This window comes from Penaeus japonicus, unplaced genomic scaffold (genome assembly GCF_977035675.1).
Source record: "Penaeus japonicus unplaced genomic scaffold, GWHDUDI00000001_assembly GWHDUDI00000022, whole genome shotgun sequence".
Taxonomy (NCBI): Eukaryota; Metazoa; Arthropoda; class Malacostraca; order Decapoda; family Penaeidae; genus Penaeus; species Penaeus japonicus.
The window spans coordinates 20,743,957-20,763,956 of record NW_028234424.1 but is presented as its reverse complement, the minus strand read 5'-3'; the positions used below and the strand labels follow the sequence as shown (position 1 = coordinate 20,763,956).

The 20,000-nt window shown below is 39.4% G+C and overlaps 2 protein-coding genes across 3 annotated transcripts in view; one reads left to right on the top strand and one right to left on the bottom strand.

Moving 5' to 3' along the window:
• Window positions 1-371, top strand: part of LOC122255816 (crustacean hyperglycemic hormones 2) — a 2,383-nt gene extending 2,012 nt beyond the window's left edge. Inside the window, exon 4 of the transcript XR_015192079.1 lies at window positions 120-371. The gene's annotated coding sequence lies outside the window, so the exon portion shown is untranslated. The remainder of the gene's footprint in view (window positions 1-119) is intronic.
• A 14,022-nt stretch (window positions 372-14,393) lies between these two features.
• The window catches only part of Atac2 (Ada2a-containing complex component 2), a 15,583-nt gene continuing 9,976 nt past the window's right edge, over window positions 14,394-20,000 (bottom strand). For both annotated transcript variants that reach the window (XM_043020137.2, XM_086549570.1), the window contains 6 exons: window positions 17,040-17,156; window positions 16,636-16,795; window positions 16,039-16,151; window positions 15,595-15,800; window positions 14,869-15,050; window positions 14,394-14,589 (listed from right to left, as the gene is read on the bottom strand). In XM_043020137.2, coding sequence (XP_042876071.2) covers window positions 14,416-14,589; window positions 14,869-15,050; window positions 15,595-15,800; window positions 16,039-16,151; window positions 16,636-16,795; window positions 17,040-17,156 — 952 coding nt within the window. In that variant the 3' untranslated portion in view covers window positions 14,394-14,415. The remainder of the gene's footprint in view (window positions 14,590-14,868; window positions 15,051-15,594; window positions 15,801-16,038; window positions 16,152-16,635; window positions 16,796-17,039; window positions 17,157-20,000) is intronic.

The window sequence follows — 20,000 nt, the reverse complement described above, 5'->3', positions numbered from 1 at the left end:
TGAGGCAATCGCCAGGTCAGGTCAGGTCAACTTAGAGTGATGGGTGGCTCACACATTGTTGCCATCCCACAGACCTACACCCTCATAATGAGCTTATTGCCACGCCCCGTACATTCCAGACTGCCTTCCTGAGTGCCCGCCGTGGGGACAAGATTCGGGGACGGCGGATGCAAACCCCTTCCATATAAGCAGGATGTTTGGAACATACAGATAGACCGGGAATCGACACGCTACCGCTGACGCCTGATTTCTCCGCCTGTTATACGTGTTGTGATATTGTTTATTGCTGTGGCCAATGTGCTGTAGTGATTATTTCTATCGTGCACCATAACGGCAGACTATCTGCGTTATGGAATAAACCTGTAATGTTCAAACCCTGTGTCTGGCCTCACTACCTATTTTGTGCTGGGTTGTCAGTTACAATAGACTAAGACAACCCTCAAACGCTCTCTCTCTCGCTCTCGCTCTCGCTGTGAGATTCTCACCGCTGCTACCAATTTGTGAGATGTACTCACAAAGGGTTTTTTTTAAGCCAAAGTCTGGAGTTCTTGTTTCCTTTATTGGGTGAATATCGGCACGGTTGAAATAGAAATAATCACTGGTAGCGATGGCTTCGGATGTCTTCTGTTCTCTGCGTGACTCGTGGACGAGGCGGGGATCAGCGAGGGCGAGTCCAGGTGTCTCTGCAGGCGAGGTCAGGTAGAGAGGTCGAGTGAGAGCGGATGACCTAAGGTCGGCCCGTTTTATCTTGACCAGTCTGGGATGCCATGAAGAGTTGCCCCTTCGTCTTTATAGCATCTAGGCCACGTGGCTTTCTCATGTCTCCACGTGGCTTCCACGTAGTCTCATAGACTGCCCGGCCACCTAAAAAGGCTTGTCCTCAAGCCGTTAAGTTGAAGTCGTCCTTGAAGGGCGAACGTGTCGTCCGGCCTTGCGTAGTTCAGGTCAACTTCTAACTCTGGCGGTGATGTCCGCGCGTCTCGTTGGCGCGTTCATGTCGTGGTCCCACGTCCCGGATGTAGGATTCCGTTTCTTCGTTTTCCATGTTCTTCCGTACTTGGCTGCTGCTTTTTGGTTATTTTGCAGGCGGGCCTTCCACGTTATAATTGAGGGTATCCGGCTGTCCTCTTCGACGGGTGCCACACTCTTGGTTTCTGGGAATGACAGCCTTGCTCTCTCTTCTGGGCGTTTTTGGCGTCTGCTGCTTCTGAGCTTCCAAACCGTAGTGTCTTTTGGCGACCCCATTCCGGGCCTCGTTTCGTAGTTCTTGGCATTCCGTAACCTGCTTGATAACCTTTACATACAGGGACAAGGGAGGAGGGAAAGAAAGACGAACAAAGAGTGGGGGAGGGTGTGTGCATAATTCGATATTTTATATTATTTTACTTTGTTTTTCTTTCTCCGACTTTACATTTTATTTGTTAGTTGATTTTTTTTAAAGAAAAATAGATAAAGGAGGGACTGGCGGAAGGTGCCAGGGGTCATTTGCGATAAAAGAGTGCCAGTTAAACTTAAAGGAAAGGTACACAAAACCGTAGTTAGACCAGCCTTAACCTACAGCCTGGAAGCAGCACATCTTAAACATAAAGAAGAAAGAAAGTTAGATGTGGCAGAGATGAAAATGCTTAGGTGGATGTCAGGAGTTACCAGGAAAGATAGGATCAGAAAAGAATATATCAGAGTAGGGGAAGTCTCAAAGAAAATCCAAGAGTCTAGGCTGAGGTGGTTTGGCCATGTAAAGAGAAGGGAGGGTGAAGAACATGTTGGGAGAGAGGTTATGGAAATGGAAGTAGAAGGGACTAGAAGAGAGGGTATACCCAAAACCAGATGGGAAGATTGTATAAAAAGGGACTTGAAGGAAAAGAACATAGATGATATAGCAATAGCATACAATAGGAGTACTTGGAGAAAGCTCATCAAAAACGGCGACCCCGAATAGGGTTAAGCTGAGAAGAAAAAGAAGATAAAGGAGGGAGATGCTTGCAGCGACCCGCAAGGGACTATTTGAACTGCAAGCTTCTCAGGTAGAGGGAGACAACAGTGGCAACCGGCAAAGATTTACTTGAACCACTGAGAGTCTCAGAATAAATAAGAAAGGATGCTACAAAACAGTTAAGTCATGCAAATAACTATCACATTATCGTATCAACAAACGTAGGGCGATAAAAGAATTGTTATGGGTGGCATTAAGTCGTTCACCAAATTACTATTTGAATTCATTAATTCGTTTTATGCCATGACACTGGATTAGTGTCAAGTATGTTCGTGAACACAATTGTAAGTAGCTATTGCAAGAGTAGGAGATAATTGTTAGTTTATAGAAATACAATGCTAATAACTATCCACTTTTACTTTCGACAAACTAAGGGCGATAAAAAGAATATTGTGGGTGGAGCCTCCTCTACCGAATTACTATGAATTCATTCATTTTACGCCATGACACAAAGTTAGTGTCAAGTGTGCTTGTCAACAGAAGCGTGGGGTGAGCTATTGCAAAGTAGCATCTACAGTGAGCAATAATTTCGAAATAGAAACATAATAATTAACTATGATAATAATATCAAATTCGTAGATGATTATGAAATCGCACTCGACATATGCGAATAACAATTATAAAAATGAAGTACTGATCCGAATTGAGATTATTTCGTTCAATCTACAATGGGAGAGTTGGCCCGCAGGAAGTACAAACGGATTATGTAATGTATATGATACATGAAAAATGAATAAAATTCGAATTTGCCTTTTTAATTCAATTTAAAAAAGTAATGTATAAAAATGAAGTACTGATCCGAATTGAGATTATTTCGTTCAATCTGCAATCAGATAGTCGGCTCGCAGCAAGAACAAACGTCTTATGCAACCCATATCTCTGGCTGCGAAACCTTTTTATGCTGCATTTGACCGGCGAAGTTAAGCTTACGTAATGTATACAATACATGAAAAATGAATAAAATTCTAATTTGCCTTTCTAATTCAATTTAAAAAAGACCAAATACGAATTAACTGAGGATGATATTAGATTTTAGTTAATTAATATGAAATATGAATATGAAAAATGAAAGGAAAAGAGAGTATATTGCACTTTACTATATCTCCCTCACAACATGATTGCGAAGATTTAACAAACCCAAATAAACCTTATCTGATTATGAACGAATCCCGAACGGTTGTGAAGGAACGTTCGTCTTCAAGATAGCGGTTGTATGGGACATCAGGATTGACAAGGCTGGTTTGCCAAGCCTTTCTGAAGGTTTCATCGTCGTATCATGGAGGCCTTGCTTATTAAACAAAAAGCAAATGATATCTATTCTCGTCTTTTAACATCGGTGAGGGAGGGGGAGGGAGGATATACAGGGGGGAGGGGAAAAGTGAAATCTTAATGAGTCTCCTGTGACCTGATGCTAGTTCCGAGGGTCATGTAGCGGGGGTGGGGGGGTGGGGTTGGTGGGATGAGCATGGCGTTTGTCGAACGTGGCGTGGGTGGGAGGGGGCACGCGGCGTGCTGGCCATAAACGTACAATGTTTTGGGGGGAGGGGAATTTATCAGTGGAATATTCCTTAAAATACTAACGAACTTTCAGACTCGTTTCGTTTACATACATGGTGAATATCGAATTATAGAATTCGATAATACAAACGAGTGATTAACGAATGAGAAAAAAAATTGTAGCATCATAGAAAAAGAATTGAAACATATAAAATTACTTTCTTTAAAGTTGTTTTACGGCAAAATATACAATACATTTAACGCAGTTATTAAATGAATAGTTCGATCACCGATAAGAATGTAATTATAATGTTAAAAGTGTGAGAAAAAAGAACACTTTGCCTAACAGAGAACGTTTGAACTTCTTTCACTGTTAAAACACATAAGCACACGTATATGGGGGACATAGAGAAAGTAGAGAAATAAGGAGAATTGGCCCATTGTATGTACTTACGATTTTGTGAAGAATGTCGAGCGGAAACATTTCGGAGGGAAGTTTTAGATGCGTTTGTGTAGAGGGGTCCATCTTGTGTCCGAATTTCTCGATTTTTCTTGCTCGCCACGTGGCTTTCTCATGTCTCCCCGTGGCTTCCACATAGTTTCACACTCGCTCTCTCTCTCTCTCTCTCTCTCTCTCTCTCTCTCTCTCTCTCTCTCTCTCTCTCTCTCTCTCTCTCTCTCTCTCTCTCTCTCTCTCTCTCTCTCTCTCTCTCTCTCTCTCTCTCTCTCTCTCTCACTCTCACTCTCACTCTCACTCTCACTCTCACTCTCACTCTCACTCTTGCTCTCTCTATCTATCTATCTCTCCCCCACCCTCTCTCTCTCTCTCTCTCTCTCTCTCTCTCTCTCTCTCTCTCTCACTCTCACTCTCACTCTCACTCTCACTCTCACTCTCACTCTCACTCTCTCTCTCTCTCTCTCTCTCTCTCTCTCTCACTCTCACTCTCACTCTCACTCTCACTCTCACTCTCACTCTCACTCTCACTCTCTCTCTCTCTCTCTCTCTCTCTCTCTCTCTCTCTCTCTCTCTCTCTCTCTCTCTCTCTCTCTCTCTCTCTCTCTTTCACTCACTCTCTCTTTCACTCTCTCTGTGAGGGGTGCTCACAAAGGGTATTTTGGAAGCCAAAGTCTGGTTTTCTTGACTCCTTTATTGGTGAATGTCGGCACGGTTGAAATAGAAACAATTACAGGTCTCGATGGCTTCTGATGTCTTCTGATCGCTGTTAGGCGCGTGTCTCGCGGACGAGACATAGGTCAGCGGCGGGGGCTGACGCTCCCGGCGCCTTCGCCGAGGGCTAGAGTGGAAGTGATCGAAGGGCGGTGGAGAAATGCCCCGGATGACCTGACGCTAGGTCGCTATGCAAGAGTTGCCTAGTTCGTTTTTACAGCATCATGACCACGTGGTAATCTTGTGTCTCCACGTGGCTTCAACGTGGTCTCACAGACTGCTCGGCCACCTTAAAAAGGCTTGTCCTCAAGCCGTAAAGTTGAAGTCGTCCTTGAAGGGCGAACGTGTCGTCCGGCCGTTCAGGTCAACTTCAAACTCTGCGGCGAGCTCCGCGCGTCCTGGTGGCGCGTCACGTCCTTGTCCTACGTCCCGGATGTAGGATTCCGTTTCTTCATTTTCCGTCTTCTGCACTTGGCTGCTGCTTCTTTGTTATTTTGCAGGCGGGAGTTCCATGTTATAACTGAGGGCGTCCGGCTGTCCTGTTCGACGGGTGCCACACTCTTGGTTTCTGGGAATGACGGCCATGCTCTCTCTTCTGGGCGTTTTTGGCGTCTGCTGCTTCGGAGCTTCCAAACCGTGGTGTCTTTGGAGCGACCATAATCCGGGCCTCGTTTCGTAGTTAATGGCGTTCCGTAACCTGCTTGATAACCTTTACATACAGGGCCAAGGGAAGAGGAAAGAAGGGCGAACAGAGTGGGGGAGGGTGTGTGCATAATTCGAAATTTTATAAAAAAAAAATACTTTGTTTTTCTTTCTTTGATTTTACTTTTCATTTTTTGTTAGTTTTTTTTCTAAGAAAGATAGATAAAGGAGGGAGATGCTTGCAGCGACCCGCAAGGGACAACTTGAACTGCAAGCTTCTCAGGGAGAGGGAGACAACAGTAGCAACCGGCAAAGGTTTACTTGAACCACTGAATCTCAGAATAAATAAGAAAGGATGCTACAAAACAGTTAAGTCGTGCAAATAACTAATACGTTATCGTATCAACAAACTAAGGGCTATAAAAGAATTGTTATGGGTGGCGCTGAGTCGTCCTACCGAATTACTGTCTGAATTCATTAATTCGTTTTATGCCATGACACTGGATTAGTGTCAAGTATGTTCGTGAACAAAATTGTAAGTAGTTATTGCAAGAGTAAGAGATAATTGTTAGTTTATAGAAATACAATGCTAATAACTATCCACTTTTACTTTCGACAAACTAAGGGCAATAAAAAGAATATTGTGGGTGGAGAGTCCTCTACCGAATTACTATGAATTCATTCATTTTACGCCATGACACAAAGTTAGTGTCAAGTATGCTTGTCAACAGAATCGTGGGGTGAGCTATTGCAAAGTAAGAAGGGTAGATGATGCGTCTACAGTGAGCAATAAATCCGAAATAGAAAGTAAACAAGAGAGTTAGAGTTTGAGAATATATATGTAAGAGTGTGTAAGAGGTGTTATTTCAAGCTCGTATGGAATTATTCCTTTTAAAAAATTAAAAAAAAAAGATAAAATAAATACTGTACCTAACTTGATATTTTAATGTACATGTACATGCATAATAATTAACTATGAAAATAATATCAAATTCGTGGATGATTATGAAATCGCACTTGACATATGCGAATAACAATGATAAAAATGAAGTACTGATCCGAATTGATTACTCGTTCAACCTGAAATCGGACAGTTTTCTCGCAGCAAGTACAAACGACTTAGGCACGCTGCGTTTGACCGGCGAAGTGAAGCTTATGTACTGTATATGATACATGAAAAAATGAATTTTTTAAATTAAGTTTACGAATTAATTGAGAATGATATTAGATTTAGTTAATTAATGTGATCGATGAGGGGGGTGGGTGGAGGGAGGATACGGGGGTGGGAAAAGGTTCTCCTGTGACCTGACGCTGGTCCGAGAGTCACGTAGCGGGGGTGGGAGGGGGGGGGGGTTGTAGCGTGGCTTTTGTCGAGCGTGGCTTGGGGGGGTGGGGGCTGAGCGTGGCTTGGGGGGGGCGGGGGGAAATTTATACATGGAACATTCCTTAAAATACTAACGAACTTTCAGACTCGTAAGTTTATATACATAGCGAGTTGTAGAATTATAGAATTCGATAATAGAAACGAGTGATTAACGAATGAGAAAAAAAAATGTGTAGCATCATAGAAAAAAAGGATTGGAACACACAAAATTACTTTCTTTAAAGTCGTTTTACGGCAAAATATACAATACATTTAATGCAGTTATTAAATGAACAGTTCGATCACCGATAAGAATGTAATTATAATGTTGAAAGTATGAGAGAAAAGAACACTTTGCCTAACAGAGAACGTTTGAATTTCTTTCACTGTTAAAACACATAAGCACACGTATATGGGGGACATAGAGAAAGTAGAGAAATAAGGAGAATTGGCCCATTGTATGTACTTACGGTTTTGTGAAGAATGTCGAGCGGGAAGTTTTAGATGCGTTTGTATAGAGGGGTCCATCTTGTGTCCGAATTTCTCGATTTTTCTTGCTCGCTGCGTGGTCACGTTGCCAGGGCTTATGGTTCCAAATCTTGATGTTTGAATCGCCTGGGTGTTCCTGTGGCCTTACGTCCTGACAGGAACGCAAATCCCATGTGAGGCGTAGCATGGCGAGTTTTCGTAGATTTTTGGAGGTTTTCGAACAAATCGGGATCCCACCGCTGCCACCATTTTGTGAGGGGTGCTCACAAAGGGTATTTTGGAAGCCAAAGTCTGGTTTTCTTGACTCCTTTATTGGTGAATGTCGGCACGGTTGAAATAGAAACAATTACAGGTCTCGATGGCTTCTGATGTCTTCTGTTCGCTGTTAGGCGCGTGTCTCGCGGACGAGACATAGGTCAGCGGCGGGGGCTGACGCTCCCGGCGCCTTCGCCGAGGGCTAGAGTGGAAGTGATCGAAGGGCGGTGGAGAAATGCCCCGGATGACCTGACGCTAGGTCGCTATGCAAGAGTTGCCTAGTTCGTTTTTACAGCATCATGACCACGTGGTAATCTTGTGTCTCCACGTGGCTTCAACGTGGACTCACACTCTCTCTCTTTCTCTCTCTCTCTCTCTCTCTCTCTCACTCTCTCTTTCACTCTCTTTCACTCACTCTCTCTTTCACTCTCTTTCACTCTCTCTCTCTCTCTCTCTCACTCTCTTTCACTCAATCTCACTCTTGCTCTCGCTCTCCCTCTCTCTCTCTCTATCTATTTATCTATCTATCTATCTCGCTCTCACTCCTTCTCTCTCTCTCCCTCTCCCTCCCCCCCTCCCTCTCTCTCTCTCTCTCTTTCTCGCTCTCGCTCTCGCTCTCTTTCTCTCTCTTTCTCACTCTCACTCTCTTTCTCACTCTCACTCTTGCTCTCGCTCTCTCTCTCTATCTATCTATCTCTCCTCCACCCTCTCTCTCTCTTCTCTCTCTCTCTCTCTCTCTCTCTCTCTCTCTCTCTCTCTCTCTCTCTCTCTCTCTCTCTCTCTCTCTCTCTCTCTCTCTCTCTTTCTGTGTCTGGATAAGGATAAGCCAGATTTGCGGAGCAGATGCTACGCCGGGCTTGTATGCGCTGAGGCAAGCCCGCCTGTGTCAGCGCGTGGTGACTCGTGAGAGAATGTGCCAACGAGTGTTGACTCGATCTGAGTTTGGTCCTTACCCAACGCAGTGCCTAGCTACGTCAGTAACCGCCAGGTGACAGTGGAAGCTCACGAGCTTGGACGGGGCTCGATCTGCCGACCACGGGGATGTGAAGTCGACACGCTATATATATATGTATATATATATATATATATATATATATATATATATATATATATATATATATATATATATATGTATGTATGTATATATATATATATACGAATATATCTTGTGCTGTATTCTTCCAAAGAATTCCAGGCATGTCTATCTGCCCCTGCGTCCTCTAAAAGTCCTCCCATTAACTCGGGTGTTCACTCTTCACTGTTAAACATGCCATACACATCTTTACATACTTTCCTTTATAACTCGCATATCACCCTTACTGTTAGGTGTCCTCACTCAGCCGAGCTTGTTAAGGACTCCCCATCCCCCACGCCCAGTGGCTGACCTCTTGCCATCCATCACTGTCACCATCCATCAATGTAACCGTCATCACGTACCAACATTCAAACAGCGCCCGACTCATTTGTTGACACTCGTTCTTTTTCTTCTTAGTTTTTTTTAGTGCTGGGCTGGCAATTGGAATCTAGATCGATCTATGCATCTGCATGCATGGCCATTATATCTATGTCCAAAGCAAATACATACGAATATGTGATACCTTCATTCTGACTTATCTAATATGGACTGACCGCGGCACGTAGCCTGTCTATAGACGCCCCCGCTTGGTGAGACAATCAGCTAATTGCTGTGAGGACTCCACCCAGGTAACTTCAGCGACTTCTCCTTGCTCCAACATGTCCCGCAATACAGCAATTTCAGTACAAACTCATATCTTCTAAACTTTTGTATATGTAGAATTCATCAACCAAGCTCTTGATTCTGAGGTTTCTATATCTAAAAATTTCGCGCATTCACAGCACATTTTAATAAGACCATTGCCTCAGCTGGCAATGTTGACTTGATAACTCTTCTAATTTTCCTCGTCCGCTAAAATAAGGGATATTTCTCCCCACCATCAACCCGTAAGAAAATCACAAAGCATCTACTATGTTTTAAATTGCAAATGATGCATCTGAAAAAAAAAACATTCCAAGAAGCAGTCTACGAGCTCTCTCACTCTTGACATATATTTCCTCATGCTGTCCGTTCTCACCTTTACGACGACCTTGTTTAACTGGAGTAGGTCAGCTATGGTAGCCATGCCACACTCAACTCGAAATTTCTTCCTTGTTGAATAGAGCCATCATCTCTATATCGTCGTCAACAACCTCCTACTCTCTAAGATTTTTCTGCATATCTGCCCAGATGCTCCCATGAGTATCCCATTTGATTATAACAATCTTTATACCTTCCTGTTGCCTTACCAGCACGACTCACCACTCGACCAGACCTCAACCCTTCACTCTCCGAATGTATGCCTTGAATCCGTTGACTAACTGAGAGTTTTGAAGGCTGACTTGCCACGCCAGCACCCTCATGTTCCTCCGGTATTCCAACTGCCTAAGGTTCAATCGATTCGCTCTCTTGATGACTGCAATATTCCTTTATTTTTTTCCCGCACTGATTCCGCTTAACCAGAATTGAACTCTATAACCCAAGGAATTTCCTTCGGAGTACGCACCAACTACACTCGTGGATTCTCACGTAAACACCTCCATGCCTCACCAGAACCTGTTTCCCATCTCCTCCTTACACAGTGCCAGGTCCATGTAATTCATGGTTATCATTTCTTTTGTAAAACACTTCATCTCCACACTGGACATCATTTAAATTGCTTGATCTAATGTTGTATCGTAGAGCTTTTGTCAGGCGCTTGTTTGACGTCGATTTTATTAATTCCTCTCTTGCCAAGTGGAGAGCAGAGGGTCATTCGTAGACACATTAGGCAACCCTGTATTGTGACCAAAACAAGTTGATTCAAAGAAAATATGGCATAGTTTGTGAGAGCGTTTCTTGCCGACACTGCCCAAGGTAAGGGCACTTCCAAGTCGCAACTGCTGTCATCTATAATCTCTCGCACTGTGTTGTCGACCACTGCATTCAACCGTTCGCATTCAACTGTTAACGTAGTCATGATCTTTACATTAAATGCCTCCGACATTATTAAATTCGCATAAATTGTCTGTTGGATTCTTCCGAGGTGCCCCAAACATAATCCATTTCTGAAACAATCCCTTATTGATAGTGGTTGCACACTTATCACCAATAATTGTGGAAGTATAATATCGAGTAGCCAAATCTATGATAACTAAAAATATTTGTTTTCCCAAACTTTTACATCCATCACAATGGCTTCGTTGAATTTTGAAACCATGGAAAAGCTCACAATAGGGCGGGATTTGGCCTTTTTAAATTTGATGCATATAACACATCCCTCGGTAACCTTCTTTATAGCCCGTTCAAGTTGTAAATCTGTAATCCCTGCGTCCTCAATAAGCTTGACAAGTCTTAAACATGTCGGGTGTCCAAGTTGAAGATGAAATTTCAAAGCTGCTCTCTTAACCTCATTCTCCTTCAGAGGAGTCAATGCCATGGTCTCCCAACACCTGGTCCTTGCCAGGCTGCTAGCAGCATCAGGTAGTGACTTGGCGATGTCTTCAACTTAATTAATATCTTTACTACACACTGTTACCTGTCCCTGTTCCAAAGTTCATCACCATTTTCGACCTTTTCATAAAGTTTCTGCTTAAGTTCATACCATATTTTGATCTTTCCAGTTCTCGTAGGCCGACTCATTCACTAGGTTCGTCGGCCACTTATTTGATGCCATTTTCAAATGAACCACGCTCTGCTACCAATGTTTGGTGTCGTAACTCACCCGCTCAGCAGGCCCGAGAGCTGACCCCTTGTCATCTGTCATTGTTACCACCACCGTCGTGACATTATCTTCCTCTATCCAATTTATCCTTTAATATCATACCACGCATATTCTTTAATGATTGTTCACGTTTCACAGAGGCATATTATTTGTCATAATAATATTTAGATGAGAACTTCCTAACGTATAAAACCTTTTGACATGTTCAGATCTATCATAATCTTATTCTCTTATCTTAAACAAAAATAGTGATCAACTTGTTTGATTAACATTTTCATAAACAACATCCCTTTTACATGGCTCTGTCATTGAACATCACTTCTGTTTTGAATATATTCATCTTGAGACTAACATTTATACTTTTCTGCTTAAATTCATTACCATACAATGAAGTTCTTCATAATCTCCTGTAAATAATATAGCATCTGCGAATCATAAATGTTTTAATCATTCACTAATAGTACTCATCTTTTTATCTAGGTGTTTGAAAAATAAAAAGAAAATATGCGTATGTTCGTTGTACTTCTGCACCCATATTTTTTCTGTATCAGATAATGGAGATAGTGTTCTTAAGGATGTTTTCAAGTGCTTCAGTAGAATATGTTACTATTCACATCTTAAAAAGCATCAAGGAACCATGTTTTTTTTCCACAAAATCAAAGATTTCTCCGAATCATCGACAGCTAGACTAAGTGGTTTGTTGTATTTTTTGTGAGTTTGATGAGAGCAAGTAATCCATGATATAGTATCCAGTATGTAAGAAATTCATGGTAGAGTATCCAGTATGTAATCTATAGTAGAATGTCTAGTATATAAGTTATCCATGGTAGAATATCCAAATCTAAAACCTGCCTGTTCTCTTATCTGATTCTTGCCTAATATCCAACAAGCCTTTTTGTTTATCTTCCTCTGAATAACTCTTATGTTAGATATTAAACTAAAGGTTTGTAATTACTAAGTTTTCTTTGGTTTCCTTTCTTGCAAATGATAATAATTGTTCTACAAGCACTTTTACTTTGTAAAATAATAAATTGAGAATAAATTTACCAGTCTTAATTTAAAGTTCTCTTTTGCAATCTTGATGAATTTTACAATCATCCCATCCTTTGGAGCAGCTCCATACATTCCACTGTCTCTAACCCATCTATGACTGGGATGTCTAATATGGATTTTTTTTTATAGAAAAGTTTTGATTTCTACTATTATTTTTCTCATTACTAATATCATCATTATTATCAATATTATTATAATGACAAAAGCAGTAACTATACTATAAACTTTTTGTGAAAATTCAAAAATGGGTCCAGTAGGTCAGGCAGGCCTAATAATTGACTCCTTGGTGACAGCTCTTAAGGAGCCATCTATGTATGTGTATTCTTGCACTCCTGTTATCGAAAGTTCAGTCATTTGTAGTGAATTTGCTATATTTTTACCAAATATAATACATTTCAAGTAGCATTATCAATCAAACAATTTTGTTTAAATTTTGAAATATTTTCATCATATTCTTAACACCAACTTTGTTTTTATATCAGCTCCTCCATGATGGGCATGTTCACTGAGTTGAAACACTTTTGTATTGCATGTTTCCTATTGTTGAATTATAAACTATTCACTCCTGCAGCTGAGTAAATTAATGTAACCAAATGCCAAGTAGTATCACAGTGCTATTATACCAAAAATAGACTAATATATCATACCATATATCTAGAAAATTATAAAAACCACACACATCTTAACCCACTCACGACGGGGGCATTCCAGCCTTGCATGTCACAATGCCGGGGCTTTCGAACGCTTAGGCCTAAATCAATTAAATGACTGGCACCATATTGTGCCATGGGGCTTTTGAATGATCGGTACAGTAGTGTACCACCCGTCCAGAGAGGGTTAAGATGCCCAACCTAGGTTGCACATGTTGAGATGTGGCCAGTCCCATCCCCTGTGAGCATGAGTCACACAGGGGATGGGATCAATGGTGCAAAAAAGATTAAGAATCACTCTTATAAGGTGAAAGCCTCTTTGGTAGTAAAGGAAATGTTGATGAAAGGGTCTACACCTCTAAAGAGGCCTAGTACATTCTTCAAGTAATCTACCATAATCCCTCAGACAAATCTAAGTATTACATCTGAGATATGATTTACCCATTGCAGAAGAGTGTCATGATATACATGACGCAGGAGCTTTGGCCTAACAACAGGCGTCATGACGTTCGGGGATTTTGGATCACTGTGCTATTTTACTATGCTATGAGTAAGGAGTGAGTGTAGATGACTATTATAGTCATAATTACTATAATTACCTCTTGCTCAAAAGTACTGCAGATGAAGGATGTGCAGGCAGAATGAGAAGAGGAAGGTGACAATGCCCAGTGTCTACAATGTGCCCCTGTGCCAGTAGGGATGCCTTTTCCTAAGGCACTCACAGTCATAAGCACAGGTTTCCTCCCTCTTCCCTACCTCTTCATGTTGTCTTCATTGTAGATGGTGATGTTTCATATTCGTTCATAACAGTACACAAATATGAAAAAAATAAAGTTGCTTTTTGTACTCCCTTAAAATAGTAATACTTCTTATCACACTATGTATAAAGAAAATAATGAGCTGATATGAATCCTATATTACAATTTTAATCAACTGCAGCATTGATAGAGCCTGTCATATGACAAATATAAATGACTGAAAGAGAGTGGGGAGAGTCAAAGTATGTTGCATGAAGGTGCTTGTTGTAAAATAAAACCCATCCTGGAGACTGGGCAAGCGAATCTATCACCCATCCGCAATGGGTTAATAGAGCTGAACATGGCTGTAATTACTGGGCTATAGATCAACAACTAAAATATCTGTTTGACTGAGGTCATGAGTCAAGATTTCTAAAAAGAGAAATGCAATTAGTGTATTCATTAGGAATTACATTAATGTTAACACTATGTATTTTTAATGTTTTATCATGCAATTTGAAATACTTGTAGTAAATATGATCAAGATATCATAGTTGTAAAATTGTAATCCCAATATTCATTACTTTTTCAATACTCTATGTAAATTTCACATGAAATCACTTCAATCTCACAGCATATATCATAGAAAAAATGGATACATAAAGTCATACTCATTTCAACAATATATTTACAATTTTTTGATGATAGAAATAATAAAATAAAGAAACAGAAACACTTAAGAACAAGAATCAATGAGCAAGGGAAAAAAAAAAAAATATATATATATATATATATATATATTGTGATGTTTTATCTACTAAGCCTAAGATACATGGCATGTTTGCACTCTGGACTGTCTTCAGGGTAATACTTGTCATAAAAGTCAGACAGGAATTCCTCGACCTTGAAGCCAAACTGCTGGTAGAGGATAAGTGCTGGATTGGTTGCTGATACATGGAGTGTGATGTCCTTCCCCATGCATGACTGATGATAAAAATATCAATATAAAAATAATAATAATGATAACAATAACAATAATTTTTAAAATATATAATAACAATAACAGTAATAACAATAACAATGATATTCTTTATTTTATCTAGTTCTATAAAATAATATAGGCAACATAATTATAATCATCAATATTAAAGGGATAACAACAAAACTTGGGATAAATCTGATTATATCATTTGACATAATGGACTACTTTTTCTCCAAAAACAGCTGAAGCATTCCACTAAAACTTCATACTTTTAATCATACCTGGATAAGATGGTAGAGCACAAAGGTTGCTATGCCAGCTCGACGCCACTCAGGGTGTACAAGGAGAAAGGACAGGTATGCCATGTTGAATCCAATGTCTGGCACAAGAACTCCAAAGCCAATGACAAGATTACGGTAGAGCACTACGCAGGTGTGGTCTGGGTACTGCAGGACTTCAGACACTGCCAAGAATGGGAAATGACAACAGTTAAGATGATGATATCATTAGGACTAGTTTTAACAACCATAAGCATAAACATAACAACAATAATAATAGTAATATCTCCAAGTAACTTTAATTGTAGATTTCCTTCAAAAAAATACTAGCATATATTTTGATTTTCAACATACACGTCCCATAATTCACATCTGCCACTAACCTAAACCTCCCTAACTTCAAATATTTGAGTAATTAGAATAAAGATCATGACCCGCTTTAACCCTTCTGCAACAAGTATGTTTCACAGGGTCAGATCACTTTCATACTACATTTTCTCTTTTGTTGAATTTACAAGCCATTCATCATTCCTAAAGCTGTGTAACTAGGGCATCATACCAAATGCTTATTAATATCACATCACTAATATATTATATATATATTCCCATATCATACCATGAGTAAAGAAAATAATAGAAAACATATGGAACATTTTAAGATGCCAGCCCAGTCTGAAGGTTTCAGAAAGGTTAAAACTTAATCTGCAGTAACATTTATCAGTCACTTACAGTCAATACCAGGCCAGAAAAAATGTCTTGCCAATTGGTTCATGGCTGGAATGTGTTTTGGTGTGACGTAGCAGTAATCTACTGGGTGTCTCGGTAGGGGCTTCCAAGTGGGGTCGTGGCGGTGAGGATATCGGATAATCTCTTGCAATAGCTTGAATTTGAGAGGGACAGACTCATAGTCTCGTCTAATGAAGGGCTTAAGTTTTCTGGAATAGAGGATTCTGGTATCAGACAGGTTTCAAAAATGTTAAACGTTTATTACTAAAAAGATGGCCTCTATTTCTGAAAGAAAAAGCACATCTGATTCCATTTATGAAAGAAAGATAATTGAAACTCCATCAAAGACAGAGTACAAAAAAAAAAGTGTCTCCCCATCCAAATCACCTAGTTTTATCCTTAAATCATAGAATACAAAATAATACTGATTATGTGTCTGCTACTTACTGGAGGGTGTAAGGACTATGGATGTATGAAAGTGAACCTTCCATATCCCCAACAAGTTTGACCAAGAAGCTTGAATTCTTGGTCTGCTTCTGATGATCATCTCCAATGGCAACCTTCAAAAGAATTATATTTTCATTCTACATAAAAAACAATTTTTTTTTTATCTTACTAAAACAACTTGAAACAAATTTCAACATGTGACAATAATCTGTTCATACTGTTCATACTTGCTTGAAATTTATCTTTATTATTACCACTGTTCAATCTCCTTTGTCTCTTCTCTCTCTTCTATTTCCAAATGTTTTGAAAATATTAACATTCACTGCAAACAACCAATGGCTACTATGAAGCAAAAAACTGTGAATGGTGAATGCCATCAGTGACCACTAATTATCCACCAAACTAATATGTCTTGAGCAATTTGTAGGGTAATTTTCCCTAAACAGATAGAATTTCTGTAAAATTACTAATTTTCATTGAGACGTAAGTAGATTGGCGAACATTTATCAAAACAAAAGAAAGACAGAAAAACTGGAACTTAAAGGAGAGAAGAAAATAATAAAACATGGTCTTAAATACAGTAGTCATTAGTCCTACCTGGAACCTATCCAATACACGTGCTGCTGAGTCTCCAGGATCATTTGACAACTTTGAGTATACTTTCTCTCGGCGAGTTCGGAGTCTGCCATGAGACTTTATATATTTAATTTCTGCATCTAGGTCAAAGACCGGAAGGCCATGTTCATACTTGGATTTCCTGCAATATCATTATGGGATATAAATCAAGGAGTTCAATATCTTTGAAATACAACATAAATATATTAATAAGCATGTCAAATTCAGTTAAAAGATATCGAATAACAATAAAATATACTCCAAATGTGTGAATATTTGCTAAGATTAATGTTATCTTGGTAGTCTTGCCAAATGTGACAGCAAATACACAGTCATAATACTGGCAAACAATATTCAAGGTAAATTAATTTTCAAACAATTCGTACCTTACTGCAAGTTTTCGACGTAAACGATGCAGATGAGGAGGTAGTGGACCAGCTTCTTGTAAATTCTCCAGTTGGCGAAGAAGTTGCCGCTCTTCGTAACTACTGAGGGGTCGTAATCTGAGAAAATAGAAAGAAGACTGTGAATTAAATATATGTAGTAAATAGATAACTTCAAAGTGTACATTTAACTAATGGTGGTATTTTTAAGGTTAATTTAACCATTCCATGACAAGTATGTTTCATGAAGTTGGATCCCTTTTGTACTGTACTGTTTCATTTATTGACATTACAAGCTATTTATTCAGTTGCTGAACTAAGGCTTCATTTCTATAGTAATCAGTGTCACTGCTAAGATATCATATACTGACTCACACATTATACCTAAAATCTATAGAATAATAGAAAACACACATCAGAAGATGCCCAGCCCAGACTGAACATTGTAAGATATGGCCTATCCTGGAAGGGTTAAGGAGATCTACCACAACCAGGGAAGATGCGACACTAGAAATGGGAAAATTATTGTCACGCTTGAACTTTTATTGGGGTCAGCATTGAGAAAGCATAATCAAACAAGGTGACAGCCACGAGATATGTGTCTATGAAAAACACTGCCACTAGCACACATTCAGCCATTACAACTCTCCTTCAATATGAGCCTAAAGACTCTGTACATATAATTATTCACAGTATCTGTCCATTATGCCTTTATAGCAGTCTCTGTCCACAATATATTATATGTTATTAGGCTTTGACTAACGTAACCTATCGTGGACAGGGTATACATTAGCTTGCCCAGTCTCCAGGATGACTTTTATTTCAGAGCAAGGCAGTTTCATCCAACATATCTTGACTTTCCCTACACTCTTTCAGGCATTCATTGTAAAACTAGAGCCATTTTTGTTTAAATTTTTGTGTGTTTTATTATATTGAGAAACTTATATGTGCCATATCACAAGCTCTATCAATGCTGCAGTTGACTAAAATTGTAGCATAAGGTCCATATCAGCATATTATTTTCTTTATACTCAGTGCAACAGAAGTATTGCTGTTTTATTTTTTTGATAACATGAAGAGGTTGGGAAGAGAAAGGAAACTTCTGCTTATGAATGTGAGTGCCACAGTAAAATTCATCCCTACTGACACAGGGACACATTGTAGCATGGTTTCAGTCACCTTCCTCTTCCTTTTCAGTCACCTTCCTTCATCGGCAGTACTTTAGAGCAAGAGATCAGCAACTTGCTGTGTGCTATTGCTGTATAAAGATAAAGCTTGCAGAAGATCATGGACGGGTGCCATTCAAGGCTTTCTCTCCTGCTGGTGCTAGAAGAAAGTGGTGCCATCTGGGTTTTGGATGTTAGGTGAAACCTACTTTGCTTAATATTACATCAATTATAGTCATTATGATTGCAATGGTAATCATCACACACTCATTACTCATAGCAGAATGGAATAACACAGTGATCCAAAATCCCCAAACATCATCTGCATCATGATGTCTGTCACCAGGCCAAAGCTTCTGCATCATGTGTCATAACACCTATATGCAATCAATAAATGCCACATTCATGAGATTAGTCATTAACAAACACAAAGTTTTTGCATCACCCTTATTCCATCAGCAACACAAAGTGTTAAGGTTAATACATATGGTATAATTATATCAAGGCATTTATTGATATTCATATATAAACATGCACACAATATTTGTTATCCAAGATCAGTAATTTGAGTGGCATCCCAAGAAGAAATCATCACACTTCTTTCTCTTAAAAATATGTTTAAGATAATTAATCGTGGAATACATATCATACTTATCATTTCTGGAAGATAATAAAACACTATTCAATCACTACAAAAATACTAAAACATACATAAAACAAATACATAAACAAAAACATTGAATATATAATCAAAATAATGATTGATGTGTGTATTACACCAAGAAATTGAATAAAATAAAAAGCTGCGTCCACACTTGTTGCATTTACACGTATTGTATCATCATTGCGTATCGCCCGGTGATACACAATGATGATACGATACGGTGCAACAGTGTATATTGTACCCGTTGCATATCCGCGTGTCGTATCATTGTTCCGTGATGCAACAGTATCATCCAGTTTCTTCCCTGACACTAGTAGTCATGAGTGCAAGTGTGCAGTTGGCTGCGGCCGCGTATATTTTTATTCATGAATATCAGGTCAGTAAAAGGAAAAAAAAGTCACGGCGTTGGTGGATTTCTAAACTATATGAAAGAAGGGAGATGTGAAATGGAACAACTATGTTGGCGGACTTAAAAACAAATTGCAAAAAAAAAAAAAAAAATTTCGGAAAGCAATTCCCATTCAGGAAAGGCTAGCAGTAACATTACGCTTTCTGGCCACCGGCGACTCATACCCCAGCCTGCAGTATCTCTTCAGAATCTCCAAGCAGGCAATTAGCAAGATCATTCCCGAAGTGTGTGCTGCCATTGTGGAAACACTGTATGACTAAATTAAGGTAAGTCATAAAGTCATATGAACAACTGATGTATGATGACCTGAATGTGCCACTCATACTTGAATCGATATATGTTTCTCTCGTACACATACAAACATGTGCTAGTGCAGTAAAAGGCATGCTGAACAGATCACAATTATGTATGTACACTATTTCCTTAACAAGACTGTCTTCTTCGTATACCTTCTAAAAACAACTCACAATAGCGGGTAAATGGGAATAGCTGATTTTATAAATAACATAAATAGTCGTAAGACAGTATATTCTGATTGGTCTGTGCAGGAATAAATGAAACAGGAATTTTTTAATTTTGTTTACTTTATAGTACAAGAAGGAACTTGATAAATCAGTCATATATATATTTTGAAGATGGGGCACAATGAAATAAAAACAAATATAAATGTTATTTAAGAATGGAAGAGATATATATCCTCATTTGAAGTTAACAAATCCGCTAAA